General features: G+C 39.4%; 1 protein-coding gene across 1 annotated transcript in view; it reads right to left on the bottom strand.

The window, feature by feature from the left end:
* Nucleotides 1-22,559, bottom strand: part of ANKHD1 (ankyrin repeat and KH domain containing 1) — a 115,218-nt gene that overhangs the window by 38,577 nt on the left and 54,082 nt on the right. The window contains exons 8-15 of the mRNA XM_059825630.1: nucleotides 20,601-20,838; nucleotides 20,186-20,377; nucleotides 18,613-18,722; nucleotides 13,171-13,230; nucleotides 9,226-9,313; nucleotides 8,503-8,630; nucleotides 8,193-8,336; nucleotides 7,403-7,505 (exon numbers count right to left, since the gene is read on the bottom strand). Coding sequence (XP_059681613.1) covers nucleotides 7,403-7,505; nucleotides 8,193-8,336; nucleotides 8,503-8,630; nucleotides 9,226-9,313; nucleotides 13,171-13,230; nucleotides 18,613-18,722; nucleotides 20,186-20,377; nucleotides 20,601-20,838 — 1,063 coding nt within the window. The remainder of the gene's footprint in view (nucleotides 1-7,402; nucleotides 7,506-8,192; nucleotides 8,337-8,502; nucleotides 8,631-9,225; nucleotides 9,314-13,170; nucleotides 13,231-18,612; nucleotides 18,723-20,185; nucleotides 20,378-20,600; nucleotides 20,839-22,559) is intronic.

Below are 22,559 nucleotides of genomic sequence, written 5' to 3'. Positions count from 1 at the left end.
TCACTCTGCAGAAAAGAAAAGCCGCAGTTCAAAGAGCCCCCAGATAATAAAGTACCAACATTGTCCCTCTCAATTAAGTCCCACCTGGGGAGAAAACAAGCCTGTCCTAGGAAATCTTTTCTACAAGCACAAGAGAAAGCAAAGGGCAGAAGTACAGCCTCGTATCGAAACCTGGACTGGGCAGAGGACCTGGTCTCACAGCGGGCAGCGCTCCCCAGCCAGCAGCTCAGACCAGGAATGACCACAGAAAGTTGGGATGGTTTCTGAAGACAGGCGTTAGGAAACCAGCAAGTGAAGAGCTGGGCTCTCAAGTTCCAGAAGACGTGCGGAGATTTACTTTAAACAGCTTCTAATTAGTTAGCAGGGCCACTTTTCAGGTTCCAGATCACCCTTTCCATGCCAGAAAATAGTTGCAACCTGTAATCTTGGGGATACCGGAAGGGGACAAGGGGTAGGAAGAAAGATCTGCTAAACCTGACAAGCACACCTGAACAGCCAGTTCAAGCCAGAGGTGGAGAAGATGCTCTTGGTAGCTTTGAATATGCAAGCATTGTAATATAATATTATAATACTGGAAGTATTTAGAAGTAGCAATTTCCTGTTTCATCCAAATCTCTTCTATATTACAATATCCTGAAAAATACTGTGCCCATTTTAGTAAATAATGATGAACAAGACACTACGTTATACTCTCACTTTTGAAATACGTAAGTGCAGTAAGACTTAAAAATCCAATCATAGGCCAAATCATAATTACTTCACTTTTTTTTTATTTTGTTCATTTATCTTTTTGGTGGAACATCAATCAATGGAACACAACCAACCCACTACAAAATTAAACCTTGCAATATTAAGTAGTCAATCTAGCCTCTAAAGCAACTGTTTTGGCCACTTTTAGCAGACTTGTTTAGTATGAAGTGAAGACTGAGGATCAACGAAATCCAGATGTTGCTACACAAATACCACCTGCCATCAGATAATCATGATCACAGGACAAAGAATTGTTCGGTTGACAGAAAACCCAGAGCAGTTATGGGCACACCAAGGAAAGCCACAGAGTAAGGAAACAACCACTTCCCAATTTATTTTGTGAACAGTAGCACCAATTGCTTTTTTATTTATATTTCTGTATTCCCACAGGTTCTGGTCCCTAACCTGACCAACCTGGCCTTCACCACCATTCCTGCAGAGCATGCACATGTCTTCAGCCAGTTTTTTGACCAACACGTAACTCGGGGCAAGACCAAGTCTGCACAAATGCAGCTTGCCATCCATTTCTCTGACTTCTTATTCTCTCCAGGACATGAGACGTAAATGTTTTCTAAGGAAATCTCCTGTACTTCTCCCGTACATTGTAGATAATCTAAGTACCTGAGTTGCAATAGTCCGTTCACCCAGATGAGCCTCCCCCAAGCACCATTACTGGTCTCTTAAGCACCCAATAATATGCAGGCAGGACACCATTACCAGTTTTTAATGCCTTCTGGCTGCACTAGACACTGTGAGCAAGAGTATGGAAAAATAACCTTCATATTTATAGTCCTCAGGTGGCTCCCCTAAGTGATTAAACTCTTCTAATTTAAATTTGCTTAAAACACATTCACTCTTTATAGGGTTGCTGCCTATAAACAACAAGTCTGATACCATATTTTACCCTGAGTGCTTACGACTCTCGAGAAACTTGCTCTTCTAGCCCCGACTTCTAATCCATAGGATGTCTTTTCTCCCAAGAAAGTAGTAATTTATATGCCCTTCCACAATGAATAGAGCAGCACAGGCAACATGCTACCGGTCCAAAATCAACCTACCTAAAGCTAGCTTATTGACCCCAACAACGACGTTATTAAATATACCATCTACATTTCCTAAGACCCAAATGACAGCCTCGTACTTGACAGCAGTAGCACAGGCAGGTACTTGCGCTGTCCTCTGCAAGTCGGAGGACTGAGGTATTTACTCTAAGAACATGTCTGAGAAACATGAAGTAGGTAAGTAATTTTCTTACGTAAACAAAGCCTAGGTCAGATCATACCCTAAAAGCACTAACATATGAATTAGCAAGGACAGACGTTTGTTGTATTTTAGAGCAAGCAACTAAAGTTTAAGAAAAATCACTACTTTCTTTTTAAGGTCTTTTCAGAAAATTAAAAAGCCTAAGCTTTGTTTTTACAATCCATTATAGTCTTCAGGAAGTTTCTGTCAACACAACTGGCCTTTCATTCAGTGGTTTTCGTCTTGGCCACCACCTGAAACAGTTATATTATACTTTACTTTTTACGAGATGAAATTCTGGGCCTTGCTGACAGCTCCTTAATTTCTAGAGTTGTTAAATAAAAAAAAAAAAAAAGAAAAAAGAGTGGATCCAAATCTAAACAGTTAAATTCCAAAAGATCTTTGCAGCATAAAATTGACAGCAAGAAAAGACGACAACTGTGCGACACATATTTGTACATTCAAATACATCTTCTCTGTGGGAACTAATACCTAGTATATAAATCTGTACGAATCACCATGTCATCCTGATAGGTAATATTACCTAGAACTTTAACTGAAAAAATAAAAACCCCAAAAAAACAACACCAAAAAACCCCAACACAAAACAACCAACCAAAGAAACAGATTCAGTCTGTTCCTCACTTCACAAAAGGCAGATGTCAGGAAGCATAAATCCATACTAAGATCTTTGTGCTTTGTTAACAGAATTGCTTGTCCGCTGCTCTTGCACTTTAGGGGTTTTTTTAGAAATCTGATTTCACTCAGAAGTCAAGAGTTAGATTTGCAGTCTGCAATTAAAATTCACCAGCCTCATCAGCAGGAATGAGATGAGCTCAATATTGAATTTGCATGAAAATTCTGTGTTTAACTGTAATTCGTATCAGTAAGAAATTCAGCTCTAAGAACCCGGAGAAACAATCAGTCAATCCACAAACACATAAATGCAAAGTACAATATAGTGTTATCTGGCTAATTGGGCAACAAAAAAATAGCCTACTTTTCCCAAGAAAATTTATCTGCTGCATTGTTTTTAATACATATTTAATTCTTCTTTACAAAAAGAACAGGACGATTTGTGGAGGGCTGAACGACCAGATGAGTTTGTATTTTCACTACGTTCCTCCTGCGAACCATGCAGTATTTTTGCCAATCTTCATCACTCCTGCAGCTGTTTCTATGGAAAACTTGCAGGGAATAGGTGCAATGATATCCAACAGGCAATGGTTACGTGGCTGAAACCAAGCCAAACTTAACTTAGTTTTCTGACATTCAAAAATTTGAATTACTTTCCAATCTCAGGCTTCTTCCCAAGTTTCCTCTGGTGGCTTGACAGTATCTAACTGGAAAATTGCCAAGATGTAATTAAATTAGTCGGTGGCAAGCAGGTGACTGAAGCTTCAAAGGACCGGAATTTCACAAACCACCATGAAAAGATTTTTATATGCTTGTGCTCCTGGGGACCTACAGATGTGTCTTGTTTTTAAATCATCTGCCTGCACCGCTAAAGATTCGCATAAAAGAATAACAAGTCTTGAAGTCTACTAAGAAAGTATCAGTGAGTTAGAAAGCCACGAGGCACGGACTGCTACATTCCACTTGGTAACTCATCCCGATAACTGGGTCAGCCGCTGACCCAGGCAGAAAATATGGAAGAAAAGGCAAGAGTTAATCAGAAGACGTTGAAGCATATGAAACAACGAACAGGCAGCTAGACTGTGCAGTAGAGAAGTCTGAAAGGAGTCAGAATGGAAAAGAATATCAGCTTGCTTTTTTAATGCCTTCACCTCAATGAGAACAATATAATCTCTCTTGTTCTACTGTTAACCTGGCCCCTATTTCAATTAAATCACACAATGTATGAGATCTCTGCCAGTATATAATTCAGTATTCAACATAAAAGTCAGATATTGGAGTAAAAAAAATACTTATTGAATTTGTAGCTATTGAAGCTACGTGGAGTTTGTTTTTCTTGCCTTTCTCCAAGCCATTAGACTGTTAGATTTAGCACAGGGATAACAGGGGATACTGTATATCAAAGGTCTAACTTAAAAAGCTTACAGATTCCAAAAATCCTACTCAGCTTTAAGGGAACTCCCGTCTCCTTCCCAGGGATCAAAGGCAGATATGGGCAGCTTTCACGTGAATAACTTAAAGGCTATTAGGTCTTGTGGAATTCTAAAAAAACACAAAACCATGCACGCCAAATGAGAAATGCTGCAAGTTACCGCCCACTTAAAAACAACAGTGGAGAAGTCTAATGACAGCATGTTGATAGGTTTTAAGAACTCAGTTAAGGCCAATTAGTTCATTTGTAAGCACAATTTCAGATTAGCTATGAAGTAAAACAAATCTGGAGAAAAAAACTTACAAAATACCTGACACCTCAGCCTCCAAAAATAAGACTATTTGAAATTTTGACATGTTTAAAAACCACCTTACATAGTTTAAATATTTTGACTAAGAAAACAATCATGCTGCTTTCCACAGATTCCCTGAGCATCGCCTTGTTGCACTAGCGTGTTGTTTTTCAATAACGTTCTAAAAACATGCCATGGGTTCAAGGCACTGCACTCAGCAGGCACGCTCTGCGGAAGACCAAGGCAGAATCAGAAACCCACTGGGACGTCAGATCCCACTCTTATTAAACATTAGCTTGCATTTACAAACTAGACCAGATTATCAAGAGCAACACTATCACACCAGCTGATTTCCTGAAGAAATCCAACAGCATTCCTTTCGACCGCTTCATGCACTGGGCACTGAGACCCTTCGCCCCAGGGAACCAGATGCGGGGCACTCGAAGCTGTAGCATAGCCACCGCACGTTACACCCCTCGCAACGGAAAGCAGGAGAGACCCTCTGGTCCTGCAGAAATAGCACATGTGGCTTTTCCAGCCAAAAGACTCTGTGCTGAGCTGCTGCATCAGAATCACTGCTGAGCAATCCTGACCGCGTTCAAGCGAGGGCAGCAGCAAGTACAAAATGCCAAGGAAGGGATCTCCTGCCTCTCCCCATGAAAGCACAAAGAGCTGAACTTCACTGGGATTTCACTTTTATATGGACACAATAGACACATGCTAAACATAGTGCACTAAAAACAATCCTTCCTAAGTGCCTAAGAGTTGAGGTCTATTCAGTCCTGTGAACTAATTCTGCTTCTTATTTCACCTGATTTTTCTTCAGCTCTTCAGGAGGTTACCATCTTTGCATATCACCTTTATCTGAGTCTCTCTAGATTCACTGTCAGCTCTGAAACATTTCTCTTTTCAGTTGCTAAACACTGATATGAAATCCTTTGCCAAAATAATTATTCAAATGGCAACTATTCCATACACCTTCCTACTTTACTGAAGAATAATAAAATAATGTAATTCAAAATTAGACCATAAATTCCTCTTGAAAAACCTCACACCGTATTTGAATCTTAACAGTAACATAGAAGTGTATTCTAGTTTTACACTTGACTTGCCAAGAACTCGTCAGGAAATAAGTTGTTATGATTGCATTTCTTGCAAAACTAATACAGGTCCTTAAAAACCAGACTGCGCTGAGGTTAAGGCGGCTAGGTGCTCCCCTCCTTCCTCCAAGTAGTTAAAAGTTTATGCAAAAACTCAGGGGGCTACTTCTAACTGTGAAGGTAAGAAATCTGTCTTCCCCAGGATAAAAAAAAATTTGTTACGTAAGAACTTAAGACTTCTTCCCCCCCCACCCATGGAAATAATGAACACGCCTTTATTCGCACCCTCTTTTGCCCCTCATCTCCCAAGAAGTCTAGTGATGAAAGTCTGGTATATTAAAGCCACGTGTGTATAACAAGTTAAGAATGGAAGTTCAGCAAAGAACAGAACTCTATCGCAGTTAAAGTAGCAGAGTGGTATCACTACAATGATCACACAGTGTTTATCGCAAAAATATCATTTTTCCCCTAAAGACCTGAGATACACAAAAGCTTTGCACACAAAGTTTTCAGGAATGCTTCATCAGCCCAATGACACATTTCGGATTGCTACATCTCTTGCAACGCATCACAGATTAGTTTTGCTGACACCATGAAGCATGTCCTGAAATACTGAGAACAACTAGATCCCTGTGCCAATTCCAACAACACGGTACTGCTAAAAACATGCCTAAAGTATGCGCTGACATTTGCAATACTTTTTTTTTTTTTAATGAGAGCTATTTCTTAAATGACAATCAACTATTTGCTTTTCATAATTTGATTAAATAATAAGACTTTAAGCTTATAACGTCAGTCTTCTGACTCAGTATCAACTAATCTCTCATTGATTGCCATGCATCACCAAATGTACTTCCAGAACACTAACCCACTTCGCAATACTAATAGTTATTTAATTGTAAGGGCACACGTGCTGGTATATAGCTTTTTGCTGTTTTATTTGAACCAGAAGTTGCATATTCTTTTCATTTGTTTGGTACTCATTTTTATGACATCCAAAATATCAACTGTTGCACATCCTAGGAAAATGACACAATAGCTGCATTTGAGAAGTCACACGCATGGCATGTATGCATGGAGAGAGTCACGGCTGCACGCTTAAACACCATTAGGCACACGATTTTTTTCTCTCTTCATTTGCTCCCCTGGGGTTTTTTTGTTTGCTTTAGGAAGCACTGAGCACTTCCAGAATAAAGGAATTAAGTAAAGCTAGCTAACAGAGCTTTGGATGCTATAATATTTAATATCCCCATCCAAAACTGTAAATCATTAGGAGCTGCAGTTTGTAACTTTCCACTTGAGAATCTGCTTCTCTTTCTGAGCTGACTTGGCAGACATGAAGCATTTGTTACAGACTCCATAGCTGGAAACGAACTGCTAAATTCGCCATTTAATGACTACAAGTAGTTTTAACCAGTCAGTTCGACCCATGTTCAATGCAAAAACCCTGATGTTATGATTACTTACAAGAGTACTACTACTAATACAAGAAAAATTCTCTTTTAAGTAGATCTGCATTGGCATTTTACAGTGCCAACATGTTTGCATTGCTACTGTAGTAACAGAAAAAAAGTTGATATATCAAGTTCATGGATAATAGTTGCAACTATTCTAGACAACCAATGTAGAATATTCAAAAGTTAACACCATTCCTAGAGTTTATTAATTTTTTTTTATCAGTCTGCACTATGGCAGTTACCACAATCATTTTCTTAAAAAAAAAATTATCGAGTAAGCATAATAAAATTAGAATAACCAGTGTTACTATACTGTAGAATACAAGAAAATAAGCAAAAACTATGCACTACATGAAATACTTTTAAGTTATACTTCATTAGAGGTGTTCAAGAATTGATGGAGTGGGCTATACTATGCATAAGCTCTAATAAAATTGTCCCCAGCCTATCAGTTTCCAAATTGCATATATTCTCCGAGTGGCTACATACTAACCTTTCACCACTCCCAAGAGAGGTGGCGAGTTCTCTTGAGGGGTTCTGTCAGGTTCCTGGGGAGGTACAACCATAGCAAGTGTATGCACCGGTACACGTGGAACCTTAAAACAAAGCCACAGACACACACTCAGGTAAAAAAACCCTTTTGAATGGACCAGATCTTGAATTGTTAACACAAAGATGTATTTCTACAGCAGACCTCCATTCCACTCTTCCCAAACTGTGTATGCTATGCTACCTCTTGGTATGACCTGCCACATGCTACTTCATTGTGGATAATACATCAAAGTTAACTATGTTACTCTTCACTAAATACCGGGCTGTGTATGCTGGGAAACCGTTAGCATCTTTAGGCTTTAATCAACTAACTCCACTGCAAAGCTACCTCTCCAGCCTGCAGAATACTAAATTTACACAATATATTTTATTTCATGTAACAACCAAAATCAGCAACAACATTTGAGGAGTGCTTTCACAAGGATTTAGAACTGTTGAAACAAAACACTGAGCAAATTCAACCAAGAAAATAATATTCTTTTGAGATACTCAGTTTGGGACTATCCCGTCTAAGGAGCAGACAAGGGAACAAAGTTCATGCACTCTTCAGAACAGTGCAGACAATACCAATCAACTTTCTCACTCTCTCCCATTTTCAAATGCGTAGACTTTCTTTAATTCTTTCCACTGTGTAGGTTCACATCTACATTAACTTCAGGAGTTAACTACTAAGGAAGTGCTTCTTTGCAACATTCATAGTGCATTTTAAAAAAAAATTCCTTATGCCTTACCTGAGACTGATCCTGAGTTGGAGGTGTGAGCTGAGACAAGTCTGCTGCAGGAACCGACAAAACATTGTTTGGGTAATCCAGCAAGTAAGAAACAACATTTGTATGTCCTCCTTTGGCGGCTTCAATGAGCATTGTTGAGCCATCCTGAAGTGAGATTTTGGAAATAAAAAACCAGAAGATGAATTTTGCTACCTGGTGTAGCACGTAGGATATGAATTAGACCATTTAAAATTGCACATTTACTAATCCATTAAATCAACTACGTGGTTCTTTCAGTCCCTATGATGAATGCATAGTTTTAAGCGAATACCTTCAGCCGATGAGTAGGATCTGCACCGTGAGCCAGAAGGAGCTCAACAACTGCCAGGTGGCCTCCTGCACATGCCAGTGACACCACCGTGTGGTCATTATTAGCTGTAGCCCTGTTAACGTTGGCACCTATAAAGAGAAGATCTCAGAATTAAACACAAGGAAATTCGTTTTAAATGAAAAGTATCGACAAATACAGTATTTTCTGGAATAGAGATAAACTTTTCTCTTCTGATCTTCCTAATTCATACACACTTCTAGGGTAAAAGCAAGGGATTTTGAATAACTGATGGTTCTACACATCATCCTCATATTGTAAAGACAAGGCAGTGACGACAGTAACAGTCTGCCTCGTAAGTGGTAAGAGAGGGAACACTTACGGTGTACAAAGCACAACTTCTAAATTTTCATTCTAAGCACTTATCTGTTTCAGACAGTACTTGAGGAAGTGTTTTTTCTGAAGGAGGGAGTGCTTTTTTTAAGAAACAAAGTATTTGCTGTACGTCAAATCTATGTGTTAACCTATACAACAGAGTAGGAAAAGTAACTCACATAATCTTTTGTGATTCATCGTATCATGAACCAAATGAAATTCAACCCTTAACGGTTTGACAAATGCTCACATACACATAACGAGATCAATTTTGAAGAAAGATCACAAACATGCAGAATTGTAAAGTGGCATTTTAAGTTTTTAAATTAGTTATTTAAACGAGTATTTTACCTTTGCTAATAAGGAATTGCACAGTGCATAAATGACCAGCTCGTGCAGCCTTCATTAGGGGGGTTCTCCCACCTTCAGATTCATGCTCCTATTGTAAAGAAGAAATAACAGATGTATAAACGGGCAAAAATACCACCATTGTTTCAGCTTTCGAACCATCTCGTGATGGGACCAGAATGACCTGTTGCAGTAGAAGATCTATCTTATAAGCTGACTGGAATCAATATAAACTGACCGGAATAAATTTTCATGTTACCTTAAATACTGAATCACACTGTCAAAAAGCATTACAATCACATCCACAGTGTTACCACACAAAGAAGTTTCCCTACTTACATACCCCTTTTTATTTTAGCGTTCAAATGCATAACACACTTGAGAACAGTAATGTCTTATTTCCTCCTCAAAAAGGGACAACTATTTAACACAAATATCATCCAGCATCAGGAAGCAGACAAATAACTATGAACTGACGTGCAACAGTTTTGAGAGCTGTCACATGCTGGACGCCAGATCTTTAAATTCGCAATAACATCCGAAGTGCAGACAACATTTTTAAAACACGCTGAAGAGGTTCAGCAATAAAAAAATCAGACAAATCACTGTAGGTCACAAAAAGTCTCTGAGCAAGAGGATTGAAGAATAAAAGCAAGACAATGACAAAAGGATGAAACAAAGCAACAAAAAAAAAAGGAATGAGTGACAAGTAGAATTTTCTAATTTAAAAAGTTTGAGTACTGGAAAGATGTGGTTGAATACAACTCTATTAGGGAAGTTACAGAAGTAGAAAATTTGCCTGCTATGTAGACATGATCAATACCACAAAGAATGCTGACTAATACGTATCAACCCTCCCGCAGCAACAAGGGGAGAGAACATCATCTTCCTGGGAGAGTTTGTATTTGCGCTCTGAATATTCAGTCTGATCAATAATATACTAGGACCGTGGGGTTTTTTAATTAAATATCCAGGAAGCCAAGCTCTAAATTCACTATTTACTTCTAGAATTGCATGTATATCTGACAGTGAAAGTCAACATTTAGTACTGACCATAGATGATATTGCTATTTACAAATATAAAAGAACTAATCAACTCCCTCCCATAGTTTCAGTATTCCTGAAAACTCTGCGTATGTCCTTTGACATATGGCTTGCTTTGGTTGCAAGCTACACCTTAAGTTAGCTTTCTGCTCATACAATCGAGGAAGAAATCTCTTGACTGGATCTTCTATTGGAGACTGACCCCCCGCAGAAAAAACAGACCGGTCCTTTGCCGTAACAGGGGTTACACCACCCCCCTCCTATGTGCTTTGGAAAGAGCGGAAACACTCTGCTCCTGCACCTTCCTAAGAACTTTGCATTACTGTACATCGCTTTAACACATGTTAAAACTCCACATTAGTGCTTTCATTTCTTTGCTTACTTGGTAGTATAACGCGAAAGTGCACAGAGGCAGAGAGGAGGCCTTACAGATTTACTACTGAAGTCACCTCTTTTTTTTTTTTTTTAATAAGTAGATTCCACTCCCAGGTCAAATGACTGCTTAGCTGTCGATAAATACATGCATGCTTTTGGATTGTCTGCATGTCAGAAATATTTGCAGGACATGTAAAGCTAATTATGTTAGTATGTGGCCCTATGATGTGCAAGAATTAGTAGCATGCCCTTGAGCTCTGATGCTTACTCTGGTATTTGGCATAGTTTTTCCTTCCTCAGCCACTGCCAATAGATCATAAAAAGCCAGATGCTGCTGTTTGCCTTATGCACAGTAAACCCCCAGTACTGCCAGCAAGTCACTCACAAAGCAGCTATGGATGCAAAGAACTACTGAACACTACTTCACTCGCTGAGCAGGACCAGAACATTACTGCCCAAATAATTTAATACACATTTCTAAGTCCCCATTGATGCAACAGCAAAGATGGCAAGAAGCAAAATCTATTTTGGGTTATCTCAGCTATATTCAAGATAGTGAAAAGCTATCCTGTATTGCATTCAAATGTAGCATTTCAGATAACTAGCAATAAGATGTCATTATTTGCATCATTCTCTTTCCTAACAGACTTCACTGTTGAAGTCTTAAACACGGATGTCAGGAGGCTTCCTCATTTAAATGCAAGGCAATTATTCTGCCCAGTTTAACCAACTGTCACTTCATCAAGCAGGCAGAACTTGATCCTCAACTATTATACACTTCAAATACTTGCAGTACCATACACATCATCACGCCAGCCAAACTAAACCATTTGTGTGCCCACCTGCTGTAGATCTTCAAAAGTTACTGCATTTTGATGGTATTTTTCACATCGGAAGATAGAAATGCATATTTTATTTTAAGAGGAAATTAATTCTATGACTTCAGCACTCTATTTAGCCCTAATAAAGGCTAGCAGATAGCATCAACTCAAGCTTTAAGGGAAAACATCCAGAACAAGCCAAAATAAGAAGCTGAGCTAGTGCAGTGCCTTTGTCTACTCGCATCCTTTCTTTTACCTGGAATGGCCATAAATTTCAAGTTGGTTTTTTTTTTTTTTAGCTGCAGTAGATAATAAAAATCAGGACAGAGAACATGAAAGCTGTCCAAAACCATCCCCAATCAGCTTTCCAATGCGTTCTTCCTTGTATTAATATGAAGTACATGCAAATGCTTATTTAGTAAGAACAAAAACTAGCAAGGAGTACTCATCTCCAAGGACAGTTTCCCCAGCTACCTGCGCTATAGGACTCACCACAGTATTCTGCCTCTCTTCACTGTGCCAATCCTGAGAAATACTGCAGTTAATATGATCGGAAAGAGGTATAAAGGAGAACACCCATACCAGCTTTGACTAGAAAAGCCATTCTCTAAACACTTGAGTCATGTGCTCTCCTGCTAATTCTGCTTGAACAGAAAGAACGCCCGAGAAGAATTTTCTGTAGGTTTGGGTACTAGATAGGAAGGAAGGGGAAAGCGAGAGTATTACCCGAATCAGGTAAGAGTTAACGTTATCTGCACCTTTTCCAGTGGGACTCAAAAAGGAGATGAGAATCCAGTCAGTAACAATTATTTCCTTTCTACACAGATCAATACTTTAGAGAGCAGAGCAAAAGCAGTGTCATCAGAAGCATCTTATGACAATCATTGATTATTTTTTTTTATTCTTGATTTGGAGTTCTCTGTTTTAGGCAATTCCAAGATCAGCTACATAAGGGCTCCCCGCACCCCATTACTCTCCTTGGTTCACAAGTGTTCGTGGTTGGCAAGTATTATTCACTACAACATTTTTTTTCGAGTTTCTTTCCAACGTCATATGTTATTTAAAAGTTCTAGAACAAAATCTGCGTTTTCAAAGTAAAGGTCCAACTGCTCTCTTCAATTCTCTAACAAGCCTCTCTCATCCATGACAACAGTGAATATTTAACAGAAATCTAAATGTTATTCTAAGTAAAATGATTTAGACAAAGTTTTTGATGCAAGACAACAGCCAGACAGTACAGTTCTTAACACTATGCCACTTTGCTAATGTCAAGATTGAACTCCTATCAAGAGATACGGTATTCTAGCAGTCACCAACCTAATTGTCCCAGATAACCTGCCTGAGATATGTAGCAAACCAGTATTTCGGAGGCACCTAAAAACTCAACTAGGCCTCTAGTTTAAAGTAAATATCTGAAAAGGGAAAACCTTACAGGAAGCTAGATATGTACTAACTGGTTTAACATGGCTACTTGTGCTAACAGACTCAGTGAGGTAACTTGCTGCATTTGTAAAGGTTGAGAGACTGTTTTTTTAAAAATAAGGTTTTGGAAAACCCAACAGAAGGGAAAATGCAGGACAAAGATGACGTGCCTAGTCTACACAGCGAGGCTTTGTATTTTTGAAGAAATTTAGATGCCTTAAAGCCATGCTTGTCATTAGCATGTATCCTGAGGCTGCAGCTTACAAGCATCAAAGGCCAACCTCACCTGATGCTTGCCCGGCTCTATGCCCTCCAAAATAGTCTTCTTTAAGTCCTCCTGCTTGTCCTGCGGAAGGAAAAAGAAGAACTCACGGCTCTTGTTCTACAAGTAAATGTTGTTCTTGGTCATGAAGACCTGGAACATGAACTTAAATGGATCAGATCCACCAGCTGAAAGCTCTGTTTTGCTGGAATTAGGCAAGCAAGCACAAAGGTAAGACCAAGCAATGCAGCTCTCACCAGTTAAGACTCCTACCACAAACCATTCAAGATTCATGAAGCAAGCACAAAGGTCATACACACCATCTCATTAAATACAAGATGACTTTTTGTTCACTACTGGCAAAAGAGAGGATTTCATTGTACTTTGCACCATCCGGAGACTGCAACACAACATCCAAAAGATGTTAACTACAGAAAATAGCTTCACATGTCCTACAACCTTTTGCTTTATTTGTAGAAGACTGAGAGCCAAGTCTAAAAAGACCCAAAATCCCTGACCTACCCCTGATGGTTCAAGAAACAGTATGGAAAAACATGCCAGCTTCTCAGATCCCTCACTGTAACGACAACGTAAGTATCTCCAGCATGGTTTCATTCAAATCCATAAAGTACTGGCTACTTTTGCAGATGTTTAAATGCTGCCTTATGCACACTGCATCAAACACGCAGTGTGTCATATACATAAAGGGAAGTGATTTTCTAATTAAGAAGCCACGTTAGCGTGAGTGATGTTACCAGCTGAAGGCAAAGCAATGATCCCTGCAATGACAAAAACATCTGTCTAAAAATATTTCATAACAGGGGAAGAATCAAGAGGTAGCTTGGCATGCCTTTATTTATTTTTTTTTTGCAACTGGAGTTATCTGGATGCCAGGTAGCCAGTTTTAGTCTTTTAAGGAAAGCCACGCGTGGAATTTTAACAAGTATAAAAAGCTTTGGGGAGAGCTTGACAGTGTAAAATGAGAAGAATGCAAGGATGAAGCTGCCCTCAGGGTTTCTCTTCCATCCCTCAATTTCAGCATAAAAGCACCCATATATCTTGTAGTAGAAAGGTAAACTCCATTAACAGATCAACTCTCCTGTGCAGCAGAGCCTCACGTACAGCTGCAAGGCAGCCCAGATCACAAAATCCCAGTTTAAAACTCTTTTCTGTACTTCCCATCTGAGAAAAGCTGCCATCTTCTCGCTGTCCAAAAAAGAACAATCTCTCTTTTGTTTTCAGCTACACTGAAACAGGCAAAGATGCAACCACCTTGTCAAGAGCAGTCTTGCTTTCAAAAAAGGAGACTGGAATCTCCAGTGGGCAGCATTTCATCCAGGTCTGATTCTACATTAAAAGGGAACAGGCATCCAAACAGGCACTTTAGTTTATAGAAGGGTATACAGCTTAAAAGCAGGATATTACCTCTCATTAAATACCACCAATACTCTTTGTGAGCTTTACAGTCCTTAACCTAGTTCCTGTGGGAATACACATGCATCACGCATGTCTTACCTTATACAAGCTTTGAGATGAAGGTAACTGCTAGTAAAGGCACAAAGAAGGAAAAAAAAGAGAAGAGAACTCTTACAGGAAAAACTAAAGTCTCCTCTCACCTTTGAGATTAGACAAATCCTTGCCACACAGGTAAATAACTGTATTACTGAAGTGCTGGTTATTTTTTCCTGAAGCTATTAAATCATACCACCACTTAGAAAAAAATGCTTGTATCAAATCGTATTTCAGAGTTCTAAACTCTGAAATTTTACTCCTCTTAATCACAGAATCTAAGTAGGTGTTTTGATCCCCAAAAGAAGTTTGCAAACAAGTAAAATTTACATTTGGTCCAGTGGCAGGAGCTCAGACTAAGACCCTGAAAGTCTCTAGTCCTGCAGGCGATAAAGGAATGAGAATGCAACTAAGGCACAGATGGGATCACAGGCTGAAGTCTTCAGATGTGCCTCATATTAAGTCATTCATATACTTGGCAAAAGCAAGCCAATTTCAAAATGCATACATTAACAAGGAAAGGTGTAGGCCTGCCAAGCTAGTTTTGCTACAGATTCTTCACAGGCCAACTTTGTCCCTGTAAGGACATGGAAAAGACAGATCCCTTACAGAAGGGCATCAGAAAAGCATCAGAATAATTGGTAACAAGCCAGACTTCATAAACAATTAGTCACAAGGAGATACAAATTCATCAAAATACCATACACGATTGAGCAGCTCTCCAGCAGACAGAAACAGATGCGCATGTACTCTGACACTGTTCATTTCTAGTTTAACTTGCCACTGCAGAGTTTTAAGGAAAAAAATCAACCACAAACTGAAGAAAGTTCATCTCAGCCATCATTTTCTTTTAGTTCTCCTGGTTCTTATAAAGCCACATTCCTTAATGAATCTAATGGAGCTCTGAAGATCTTCACTGGTTCTTGAACTGAAGGACGTATTTGATATCTAGGCCAGAGGATCAGTCCCTGAAAAGCAAGTGTTCCCATTTTCTACTTGCAAGAACAACAGCCTTTTTTTGCTGAGACATGGCGGTAAAAATTGCTCTCAGTTCAAACAGAATTCTACTGGGGACTAGAATCACTTATCATATAATGATCATAGAACAGTTTGGGTTGGATGGGACCTTCAAAGACCATCTAGTCCACCTCCCTGCCATGGGCAGGGACATCTTCCACTAGACCAGGTTGCTCAAAGCCCCATCCAACCTGGCCTTGAACACTTCCAGGGATGGGGCATCCACAACTCCTCTGGGCAACTTGTTGCAGTGTCTCACCACTCTCATCATAAAACATGCTCAAACTTTAGCTCAAAGTTCTATTCTGAGACTGGGAAAACCTCAACTGGACACGAGCAACACACAGGAATCAGTTTAGTAGAGTGAGTTGGGTAACTTCAAAGTTGGAAGACTTCTGTTTTCAATGAACACAATCAGGACCGCTCCCCCCCAACAGAAACATCTCCTGCCCTCTGCCAATTTGGCTAACCCAGCATGAAAGAGGCTCCTCGTCACACCTGCAGTCTCAAAATCTGCACCTCAAATCCCACTCAGTCCTGACCTCATGGCAACTGAAGAGAGACCTGAGAAGCCAAGAAAGATTTGAGGTCTTGAAGTAGATTATATGCTTTCCATTATCACGGCATAAAGGCTCTGAATTGGGAATAAATGGGAGAACCGATAGCAAAAGATCTTGACAGCCAGTGTTTATTATTCCTTTAACTCAAGAGCATTAAGGGAAGAAAGTTCAACTCTCTTTCCTCAATCTAGAATCAGAGAGAAGAAAAATCCTTAAAAACGATGCTCCCTGTGCCTTCCTGGTCTGGAAGAAAACAGAATATGCAGGAGGCTCACAGAACAATAAAATAACAACAGCAAAATCCAGCAGTGGCTACATCTCTACAAGTAAATAACACAGGACCAGGAGACAAGCTGAGGCATGGGATCACTGGTCAGTCACACTGCTTATTCCTTTGCAGCCTCCCTGACACAGTGCTGGCCCTGTCAAAAACCCCAGGGGAGGAGGTCACCAGGGACTGCTCCCAAGGGGCAGCACGGACAACGTGACATCAAGTTAGTCTCCACTTATCTCAGAGGCCTCGCACCCTCAAGAACCCCTTCAAGACCTCATCCCACAACCCAGGGGTGTCCAGTGTATGCTCCCAGCACTGTGTTATGAAAACCCCACTCTGGTGGGCTGCAACGTAGCCACTGACATTCTTACAGACACAGTGGCGCAGCCCAAGGCTCAGTAACCTGCCAGGCCCCGTGCTGCACAGCACGGATGTGCTCAGTGGGTGCCGTTTGTCCTTGCAGTCAGAGAACAGCCCTCAGCCCTGTTTTATTTTACTGTTTAAGACATAACCAGTATTTTCCTCAAAAAGGACCACTCCACAACAGGGTAGGATGTTGTACGTCCAGCTTCTCAGTGACTGTGATACAAACCTCAGGTATAAAGAAGATTGCTGGAAAACAATGAAAACATCAGTGAAAGCAATCCCAGGAAAGACTGAAGTTGCAGGATGAAAAAGGCAAGAAAGAAAAGCAACTGGAGGTGTACTTTCATGTGCTCACCAGAAGGAGACCAAAATTTACTAGACAAATGAAGACAGACCAACCAGAGGTCCAAGTCCAGATCTTTATTCAACTCCCTAACTCCACCACAGACTTTCTGGGATAACTTGGTGAAATCATCTAACCTCATTTAAATTACTACTGAAAATTGAAATCTAGAAGAATAATCTTACACAGTACTGCTAAAGAAGCTTTTTCATACTCCAGCAGAAGAATTAATAAGGCCTGAAAAAAGTATATGCACAAAGAAGAGTGGAAGTATTAATTCACAATGACAGCATTAATTTATGTATATTTGCAAACATAAACTTTAAAAAATAAAATACTTCATTTAAGACTGAAATTTAAGTAACTTCATTAGGATGTTGATTTATCAGGTTTAATGATAAACTTTTCTGGCATTCTTCTTATTTAAAAGGAACAAAAAACCCTAAAATATCCAACCGAAACCCCAACGCCCTCCCCAAACCAAAAAACCCACACAAACAGTGAGTGCGGAAAAAGAAAGGAGAATAGCGGGAGAAAAAACAAAAAGGCAACCAAAAGAACAATCTTCCCTGCTTATGCCTTATTGGACATAAGGCTCCTAAACTCCTTTAGAAGACTAACGTATCAATTGCTTTTTACTGCTTAAAAGCCAAACAAACATTATATCCCTGGAGCTGATGAAGAGGCAGTTTTAGGTCTCCCACTACGTAATATGAAAAAAGAGAATTATGTAAACAAGTTATGATTAAATGTAAATATGTAAACAAGTTATGATTAAATGCATTACAGAAAATAAACACTGTGAAAGCAATATGCTAAAACCAAGAGTTACAAGAAAGAAAAGAGGTCTGGAACAAAAAGATAAGAGATCATACTATGCTGGCCATTTAAAAAGCATTGCTTAGTTTGGGGTTTTTTGTGTTGTAGTTTTAAAAAGTTAAGAGACTCACAGTGTTCAGAAACTAACACTAAAATAGAGAAGTAGTAGCTCCTAATACTAAAACATTTTAAATTCAGAGCAGTGGAGCAGGTAAACTCTAACTCACAAGAGTTTGGGAATAATGAAGTAGCATAATGAATAAAGGCAACACAGAAATATATCCTGCTAAAAAATTAAACTTATGGATTATACTGAAATGAAGATAATCAGCTGTCACAAGTGTAAGCTATATCTAAAACTTTTCACTTAACGGATGAAAGATTACTCAGTAAGAATTTTTATTTTTTAGACCAAACAGAATATGCAGGCTTTTTAAAAAGTTTCTTTCATGCTTCTTTTCACACACACATATGAGTCTCAATGGCTAAAATCATCTTCCTGCTTTATAAGCATATAAGCTTTGGCATACAGTTTGAAACCAAAGTACTTTCCCCACAAGATGCAGCAGAAGTCTTACCAAATCAGCACCAGCTTGAAGCAACACATCTGCAACATCAGTATGTCCATTTTCACAGGCATAGGTCAAAGCTGTATCTCCTGTCGCTGTGGTGGCATGAACATTAGCTCCTAGAAATACAACAGTAGTTTTTTCTTACTGGACATCTCCTTATCAAGTATTTCATACCAGATAATCACAAAAATCAAGGCACTTTATCTCTGACAACAGCTATATCCTACTGACCAACAGCTTTCACAGCCCAAGGGCATTGCTCTCATGGTAAAAACTGCTGTCATAGTAAAAATACTCGGAGGAGAGGGGATAAGCCAAGGCTTGGAAAAAGCATGACTGGCAATCTAAGCACTTAAACCTACAAGCTCACTTATTGCTGCATTCCCTCTACAGCAATGAAGATTTCAGTTGTTACAACAAATAAAAGTGAATCCAGACAGTTGTCTAGACTATCCATTTGACAGGGAGCTGCATGCCAAGGAAAACCAGACAAAATGCATGTAGTATTAATACTAATTCAATAACAAGACTTCTACAAATTTCATTTCTTCCCTGCTCTTTAAAATCATTTCCTTTAAAACCATTTTCTTAAAATAATTTGACTAGCTTCATATATGCCAGCCACATGAAAACTATGCATGACTCTTGCTATGTAATATATTATTCTAAAAAAAAAAAATGCCAATGTGATTAGCCATTTTCTTATTTTCAAGGTGTGAGATATATTTAGAGACTCCCTGATGCCAAAACAAGGCTCCTCTATTAACTTTCTGCATTATCAGAAGTGAAGCGCAAGCAGCGTTCCAAGTGAGCTGGTGATGGGTGTCACATGCTGGTATCACTGCACAAAGAGACACAGTTGTTACTGTCCCTTGATGAGCAGGGAGCATTACTTTCTAGAATTACAAATCCAGACAGTTTTATGCTTATTCTTAGAAAAGAGCATACAAATAAATCACCTCCCATAACAAGGAAGATTTCCAAAATGCAACTCCTTTTAATTTATTTATTATTTTAAGCAGTATTACTACACTTTAGTCTCTACCAACTTTAAACTGACAGATGAACACTGAAGTGTCATTTCCCCTCAACTCCAGCAAGATTTAATTTTTACTACAGTATAATGTAGTAGTCAAACTCATTCATCACAGAAATTCAGCACATTCCAGAATCTCTCTTGCACGCTATTTCCCAGGGCACAATTCCTAAAGTACTGGTTATTCAGGGAGACTGACTGCAGATAATCAGGCTCAGTCAAAGCAGGAGTAGCATATAAAAACAAGCATTATCTGTATTAACATTTTGTACTAAATGCAGTTAGCTGGAAACAATGTTCCTAATGAATGTCAATCTTTTTTAGATGTGAAACAGAATACAGTGCTCCGTGAAGCACCTTCCTCTGTTAACAGTATCAAACAATATTAAGGTGTAACATACGCTTCTTCCTTCTTGCTAAGGTATCTGAGAATATGGTTTCTTGTTACAACACTGCCACCATCAAGCCCAGGTATCTTCTAAATCATATAGAACATTGAGTCTTTAATATCTGTGGGCTAGATCACTTGCATTGTACACATACCTGCTGCCAGCAAGTATTTCACCAATTCAAGATGACCCTCTTGAGCAGCTTCCATCAAAGGTGTTGAGCAACCAAGTTCTATATCAGCTCCTGCCTTAATAAGGAAGTCAGCTACTTCGGAAAACCCTCCACAACATGCCAGAGTAAGAGCTGTTTCCTGTGTTTCTTCTGTCTGTGCATTTATATTTGCCCCTAGGAAACAAAATAGCTGTTATTTTAACTGACCAGACACAGGGTAGGAAGGTGAACGCTCATCACCTCCACAGTTTTGGTGTTTTAGCTTTGCTCTGTAGTTACAGCAACAAGCAGTGACAGCCACATGCTCCATCAGAGGAATTTGCACACAATACCTAATGGCAAACAGTCAACACTGCATTCTTCACAGTGAACGCTCAAGAAACAACAGTGATCTCACCTTGTGCCAGTAGCAAGGCTACCATCTCTTCATGGCCTTCCCGGGCAGCTTCCATTAGAGGAGTATAACCCTCATCATTAACTTCCTCCAGGTTAGCTCCCCTTTCGATCAGAAGAGCTGCTAACTCCACGTGTCCACCACAAGCAGCCAAAGTGAGTGGAGATTCAAATGAATCTGCAGGCATATTCACTTGAGCACCACTGTCTAAAAGCAAGCGTGCCACTTCCACGTGTCCATCCTACAAGACAAAAGTGAACACAAAAATCAGAAACAGTCACTTGATGCTATAGTTGCAACCACTATCATACTAGGTCTGAAAATCATCCTAAAAAGACAGGGTCTTTTTACTTATGATGGTTCGATTTATGACATAGTTATGGTAATGCTTGGATTAAACTGACATTTAGGTTTCCACCTTCATCAAAGTTAGGTTTAAATGCATGAGGGGAAAAAAAAGCTAGATATACGTTGGGGTTTTTTTTTTTCCTTTCTTGGGGGAGTGGGGAAAGAGTTATGGGATAAGACTTTCTTAAATAGCCAGCAAAATACCCGGGACACAAAAGTAATAGAGATAGCAAACAAGTACCATAAGTAACAAACCCACTCCATGACTAAACCCCAAAACAAACATCAGAAAAAAGATTCTCTCTTTCTTCGTAGTTGATTCATGGCTTCTATGGACAAAAAAAGCTCCAGCTGGCAGTTTCTAGCTCCTGGGAAAGATATCCTCAAAGAAAGTGAAGAGGGTTACAATGAGGTAGATAACAGGAGGAGAGAAGACTTGAATAAATCTTAAAAGGAGGCTGAAAAGTGCCTTGGGGTGAAGCAGTCTTTACCATAGAGGGAAGAGAACTAGGATTGCCAGAGCAGTCTGTTTGAGCCCTTACCAATCAAAGCATATAAATGCAGCTGTCAGCTTCTCAAGAAACTATTACTAAACTCCTCAAAGTTACTTGAGATAGACCAAGTACCAAAAAATCCATGTTTCACCTAAGGTGTGGTTTGTAGAGAGCCACAATACCACCAAAAAGGGGAAAACATAAAGAAGTTTTGACATTAGGAAAGAAGAAACACTCACGCGGTTTCTTCCTCCCGCGTAACTTAAGAAACTGGGACCCAAACTCGTGGAACAATTTGGAGAATATAGTTTGGAAAACTGAAACAGATTACAAACTACACCTAATGAAGGCGGAAGGTTCAAGTCATGCAAAGAGTGCTCAGTGAGATACAGAAGGTCTGAGGGTCTAATCAGAGCACACTTCATCTTCAGCATACACAATTAATAGGATAACTTAAGGATGGAAAGGGAACTCCAAGTAAAAGACCTGAATCGAAGCATGCTCTTTGTATCTCTCAGTGGAGAGAAAACCACTTGCTGCCTTGCATACTGCAGGTGCGTACGTGTTAGGCGCATCACCTCGGCCACTCCATTTGCCATCCAAAGAAATATGGGGTTCTTCCCAAAGGAGTAAAATGTCAGCCAGCTTTGATGATTTAGAGCCCTGTGTCCTGACAGGGGTTCTCCTGGGACTTGAAAGTTAAGCTGGATTAATTCTTTAAACTAGCCCCAATGCATGCTGACAGATTTTGCTAGAGAACTAAAGAATACTTCTTCCTGAAGACGATGCAAAAAGGGCCAATTTCAGTGGCAAATAGCAGATGTTTTTACGTTGTGTCCTTGGAAGAATATCTAAAGTTGGGCAATACTAAAGGGTAAAAAAAAAAAAAACAAAAAAGACAACATTAGAAGACCTCTCTGCCCAAGGTTCAAGCCAAAGCTGTCCAGGCTAGGGCACTGATACCTAGGGGTGATTTATAAAGTTATAAAGCTAAGAATTCCACTATTTCCCCAAATTTAAGAACTTAATATATTAAGTTCCCTGTTCTGATCTCACCAGAATTGTCAGCCAGTAACTCAAACAGCTAACACAGAGCTATAGAAAAGGGGGCAAGAGGGAT

This window comes from Gavia stellata, chromosome 16 (genome assembly GCF_030936135.1).
Source record: "Gavia stellata isolate bGavSte3 chromosome 16, bGavSte3.hap2, whole genome shotgun sequence".
NCBI classification, from domain to species: domain Eukaryota; kingdom Metazoa; phylum Chordata; class Aves; order Gaviiformes; family Gaviidae; genus Gavia; species Gavia stellata.
Note: the sequence above shows the minus strand (reverse complement) of the source record. Positions and strands in the feature narration are given on the sequence as shown.